We start from the raw sequence: 6,000 nt of genomic DNA on the forward strand, positions 1-6,000 counted from the left end.
AACTGGAAAGTTCAGTTAAACAGAACGCTGCACCAGTTAAAGCAAAATCCCACTGAGCTTGGCAGCCCTATTCTGGCCATTAACTTTGATGTTCTTTCGGAGCCCTGGCACTTTTACAGGTGTGAGGTAAAACCATCTGGTTTCTGTGCTCTCCCCTGACTATTAAAACCCACCATCTTTGAAGACGGATTGTGGGCCAAGATGGGGGATGGGAGGAGAGGCAGGAGGGGAGAGGCTTAGGGGCCACACGCTTTATCGTCACCAGAAGGAGCCTGCAAACAACCTGTAAATGGGATTATTTTATTTTCAAACTGAGATGAAAAAAAAAAAAAAATCTGGTGAGATGCTGTAACATAAACACAGAAACAGAACCTGGGCCAAGAAATTGCTCAAAAAACAAAATTCCAACCCAATAAATCCAGTGCAGAGTGACCCAGACGTGACAAATGAAAGAAGAAATAAACTGAGGAGGAAATCCAGATCCAAAAATATGTCCTTACAGTCATGATGTTTATAAATTTGACACACTTGCAAGGAGAGCTCACTAAAGATTATTTCTATGCAAATATGCATTTTGCCAACCCAAGTGAGTGCAAAAAAAAAAAAAAAAAGCCCGAAGTATATTTATTGAAATCAATTCTCGTGCAGTTGAAGTGCCTCAAGAAGCAGGGAGAACACTGATAAATATTAAAATGTTGGTCCAAGTGCAAACTTGACAAAGGACAACAACACCGGGTACAGGTGGAAGGGAACGAGACTGCTCCCCACTCTCCAGTAGCTGGTGTCCAGTCTGGATAGGATGTTTGGCCAAGGGATCTCTGCATGGTACTTCGGCACGGTATGCAAGCACAGTAGCATCTGTACCGTGTTTCTGTAACCTCCTTACTTAGTCCACACTCTTCCAGAAATGGTGGAAATGCCAATATTCAAATAAAAGTACAAATCTAAAACTTATGAAAATGACTTTCTAACTAGCATCACATGAGAGAGTCCCCAAACTCAGAACATGATCCCTATTTCTGAATTTGTCCATGTATTGCATTTCAGCAAAATTAGGGTGGAACTATTTACAACACTAAGCCCAGAGGCAGGGATTATTAAACATGTTTAGCCTGATTAGGCTACGCATTTCAAGAGCTATGGAATAGAAAAGGCTAAGAAGGTGTTTGTTGTTGCTCAGTCACTAAGTCGCGTCTGACTCTTCTGCGACCCCATGGACTGTAGCCCACCAGGCTCCACTTCCATGGGATTATCCAGGCAACAGTACTGGAGTGGGTTGCCATTTCCTTCTCCAGGAGATCCTCCTAACCTAGGGAGCGAACTCGAGTCTCCTGCATTGGCAAGCAAATTCTTTCCCGCTGAGCCACCACGGAAGCCCAAGAATGCAATTAGGAGACAATTATGGCAGTATTTCTGAGGTGTACATAACATGCTTCAAAGCAGAGCCTGCTGTTGGGACCCCAACCCTGCCTGGACTAAGGTGGAGGCAGACCCTTCATCTGTCACACACTCCATCCTTTCTGGCCCGAAGACCCACTTGCTTCCCTGAGGTCAGGATGTTTGCACTGACAGGTACCCTGTCAGCTCCCAGGGCACAGCTTTAGGGACTATGTGGAAGGAAGCCCAGCAGGACACACAGACATCACCAGGGTGGCTCCACGCTGGTCTCAAGGGCCTGCCACCTGCACCCCAGCCAGGGCACAGGGTGCAGGCCCCAGGCTGGAAGGCAGCAATCTAGACCCTAGAAAAGAAGTGTGTTAAAGATGACAACCATGGTTTTACTAACAGCAAATCAAGCACACACATAAAGAAACCACCTCTTCTGCTCCATTCCTGCTGCTTTGTGTATCCACCCACAGTGACAAAGCTGGAAAGACACTCTGTGAAGCCCAAAGGGTTCTGAACACAGAACGCTCAATAACCATTTGGTAGCGAAAGCTGTTGAGAGCAGACTCAAGTCATTATTCTTTTTTTTTTTTTTTTTTAAATAATGTCATTCCACACTCCTACTGTGAACATATTGGCTTGACCAAGTATGCTTGTAATGACATTTTTTTTTTTTTTTATGATCCATGTTGCTTTATTTTACTTTTTTTTTTTTTTTTTTTTTTTATAAATTTATTTATTTTAGGTGGGGGCTAATTACTTTACAATATTGTAATAGTTTTTGCCATACACTGACATGAATCAGCCATGGGTTTACATGTGTTCCCCTTCCCGGACCCCCCACCCACCTCCCTCCCCATCCCATCCTTCTGGATCATCCCATTGCCCCGGCCCTGAGCCCTTGTCACATGCATCGAACATGGAATGGTGCTCTGTTTCACATATGACAATACACATGTCTCAATGCCATTCTCCCAGAACGTCCCACCCTCACCTTCTCCCTCAGAGTCCATAAAATTGTTCCATGCATCTGTGTCTCTTATTCTGTCTCGCATATAGGGTTATCGTTACCATCTTTCAAATTCCATATATATGCATTAGTATACTGTATTGTTGTTTTTCTTTCTGGCTTACTTCACTCTGTATAATGGGCTCCAGTTTCATCCATCTCAGTAGAACCGATTCAAATGTATTTTTTTTAATGGCTGAGTAATATTCCATTGTGTATATGTACCACAGCTTCCTTATCCATTCGTCTGCTGATGGATATCTAGGTTGCTTCCATGTCCTGGCTATTGTAAACAGTGCTGCGATGAACATTGGGGTACACGCGTCTCTTTCAATTCTGGTTTCCTCGGTGTATATGCCCAGCAGTGGGATTGCTGGGTCATATGGCAGTTCTATTCCCAGTTTTTTAAGGAATCTCCACACTGTTCTCCATAGTGGCTGTACTAGTTTGCATTCCCACCAACAGTGTAAGAGGGTTCCCTTTTCTCCACACCCTCTCCAGCATTTATTGCTTGTAGACTTTTGGATAGCAGCCATTCTGACTGGTGTGAAATGATACCTCATTGTGGTTTTGATTTGCATTTCTCTAATAATGAGTGATGTTGAGCATCTTTTCATGTGTTTGTTAGCCATCTGTATGTCTTCTTTGGAGAAATGTCTGTTTAGTTCTTTGGCCCATTTTTTGATCGGGTCGTTTATTTTTCGGGAATACAGCTGCAGAAGTTGCTTGTATATTTTTGAGATTAATTGTTTGCCTGTTGCTTCATTTGCTATTATTTTCTCCCATTCTGAAGGCTGTCTTTTCACCTTGTTTATAGTTTCCTTTGTTGTGCAAAAGCTTTTAATTTTAATTAGGTCCCATTTGTTTATTTTTGCTTTTATTTCCAATATTCTGGGAGGTGGGTCATGGAGGATCCTGCTGTGATTTATGTCGGAGAGTGTTTTGCCTATGTTTTCCTCTAGGAGTTTTATTGTTTCTGGTCTTACGTTTAGATCTTTAATCCATTTTGAGTTTATTTTTGTGTACGGTGTTAGGAAGTGTTCTAGTTTCATTCTTTTACAAGTGGTTGACCAGTTTTCCCAGCACCACTTGTTAAAGAGATTGTCTTTTCTCCATTGTATATTCTTGCCTCCTTTGTCGAAGATAAGGTGTCCATATGTGCGTGGGTTTATCTCTGGGCTTTCTATTTTGTTCCATTGATCTATATTTCTATCTTTGTGCCAATACCATACTGTCTTGATGACTGTGGCTTTGTAGTAGAGCCTGAAGTCAGGCAGGTTGATTCCTCCAGTTCCATTCTTCTTCCTCAAGATTGCTTTGGCTATTCGAGGTTTCTTATATTTCCATACAAATTGTGAGATGATTTGTTCTAGTTCTGTGAAAAATACCATTGGTAGCTTGATAGGGATTGCATTGAATCTGTAGATTGCTTTGGGTAGAATACTCATTTTCACTATATTAATTCTTCCAATCCATGAACACGGTATATTTCTCCATCTGTTTGTGTCCTCTTTGATTTCTTTCATCAGTGTTTTATAGTTTTCTATATATAAGTCTTTTGTTTCTTTAGGTAGATATATTCCTAAGTATTTTATTCTTTTTGATGCAGTGGTGAATGGTATTGTTTCCTTAATTTCTCTTTCTGTTTTCTCAATATTGGAGTATAGGAATGCAAGGGATTTCTGTGTGTTAATTTTATATCCTGCAACTTTACTATATTCATTGATCAACTCTAGTAATTTTCTAGTAGAGTCTTTAGGGTTTTCTATGTAGAGGATCATGTCATCTGCAAACAGTGAGAGTTTCACTTCTTCTTTTCCTATCTGTATTCCTTTTATTTCTTTTTCAGCTCTGATTGCTGTGGCCAAAACTTCCAAAACTATGTTGAATAGTAGTGGTGAAAGTGCGCATCCTTGCCTTGTTCCTGACTTTAGGGGAAATGCTTTCAATTTTTCACCATTGAGGATAATGTTCGCTGTGGGTTTGTCATATATAGCTTTTATTATGTTGAGATATGTTCCTTCTATTCCTGCTTTCTGGAGGGTTTTAATCATAAATGGATGCTGAATTTTGTCAAAGGCTTTTTCTGCATCTATTGAGATAACCATATGGTTTTTTTCTTTCAATTTGTTAATGTGGTGTATTACATTGATTGATTTGCGGATGTTAAAAAAACCTTGCATTCCTGGGATAAAGCCCACTTGGTCATGATGTATGATCTTTTTAATATGATGTTGGATTCTGTTTGCTAGAATTTTATTAAGGATTTTTGCATCTATGTTCATCAGTGATATTGGCCTGTAGTTTTCCTTTTTTGTGACATCTTTGTCTGGTTTTGGAATTAGGGTGATGGTGGCCTCATAGAATGAGTTTGGAAGTTTACCATCTTCTGCAATTTTCTGGAAGAGTTTGAGTAGGATAGGTGTTAGCTCTTCTCTAAATTTTTGGTAGAATTCCGCTGTGAAGCCGTCTGGTCCTGGGCTTTTGTTTGCTGGAAGATTTCTGATTACAGTTTCGATTTCCGTGCTTGTGATGGGTCTGTTAAGATCTTCTATTTCTTCCTGGTTCAGTTTTGGAAAGTTATACTTTTCTAAGAATTTGTCCATTTCTTCCAAGTTGTCCATTTTATTGGCATATAGCTGTTGGTAGTAGTCTCTTATGATCCTTTGTATTTCTGTGGAGTCTGTTGTGATCTCTCCATTTTCATTTCTAATTTTGTTGATCTGATAAACAAAATTGATAAGCCATTAGCCAGACTCATCAAGAAACAAAGGGAGAAGAATCAAGTCATTATTCTTACTGTGAACCTCTTTTCATTTTGATTCAGAGAAAGGTATGTGTTTAATTACAAGTTGCTGCTCCCAGGGCTTCAGAGCCAGAGCGTAACTATTTTGCACCTTGTGGGCATGTGGTCTTTGACCACTCAGCTGTGCCACTGTGGCTAAAAGCAGTCATGGGCAACATCTAAACAAATGGGCGTGGCTGTGTACCAATAAAACTTTATTTACAAAAACAATCCTCAGACCAAATTCGGACCTTGGCTCTAAGTCTGCCACCCTGAGTAGTACACAAAATATGCAGTGTATCACCTTTCTGAATTTTGAACAATTTGCAAATACACCTGGCCCCAAGGGTTTCCTACAGGGGGTTTGGAAGCTGGTAGTTCCAATTCTGGAAAACATCCACCTGTAAAAATTCTTTCAAGGACCTGGTACTTTCCTCCAGTCACCACTTCGCTGGTCATTGTAAGCCATTTATTTTTTTTTTTTTTAGTTTCCTGCTGTGATGCTCACACAGCAACAATACTGATGATTTCAACTTTAATCTGTAATTCACGAGTATTGAACTGCTGGAGCGCACCTACTCTGAGTCCAGTTCCCAGGATGACTTGCTGCGGTAAACGTATGCTGGTTCTTCTTGACCCCATCTGTGCTTCTTGTATCACTGCTCGCAGTTATCTGCTGCCCTTTCGGTTCAAGCCCACTGACCTCTGTCTTAGAGAGATGACTGTGTGGGCCAGCGGAGTGAGAGAAGCCACGCTACCTACGCCCCCTCTGAGACAGAAACCACTGTGCAGTTGGACCCCTACTCTTTCTCTTTTCCAT

The 6,000-nt window shown here is 40.9% G+C and overlaps 1 protein-coding gene across 14 annotated transcripts in view; it reads right to left on the reverse strand.

Annotated features, from left to right (window-relative positions):
* WWOX (WW domain containing oxidoreductase) overlaps positions 1-6,000 on the reverse strand; it is a 918,690-nt gene that overhangs the window by 492,395 nt on the left and 420,295 nt on the right. Inside the window, exon 9 of one of the 14 annotated variants that reach the window (XM_081513855.1) lies at positions 2,051-5,118. The exons of the other annotated variants lie outside the window; for them this stretch is intronic. Within the exon in view, the coding sequence (XP_081369981.1) occupies positions 2,464-5,118 (2,655 nt within the window). The 3' untranslated portion in view covers positions 2,051-2,463. Of the gene's footprint in view, positions 1-2,050; positions 5,119-6,000 lie in introns of those variants that run through there. 14 annotated transcript variants of the gene reach the window in all.

The sequence above is a fragment of the Giraffa tippelskirchi genome, chromosome 7 (assembly GCF_054371585.1).
Source record: "Giraffa tippelskirchi isolate mGirTip1 chromosome 7, T2T-mGirTip1v1.2.pri, whole genome shotgun sequence".
Taxonomy (NCBI): Eukaryota; Metazoa; Chordata; class Mammalia; order Artiodactyla; family Giraffidae; genus Giraffa; species Giraffa tippelskirchi.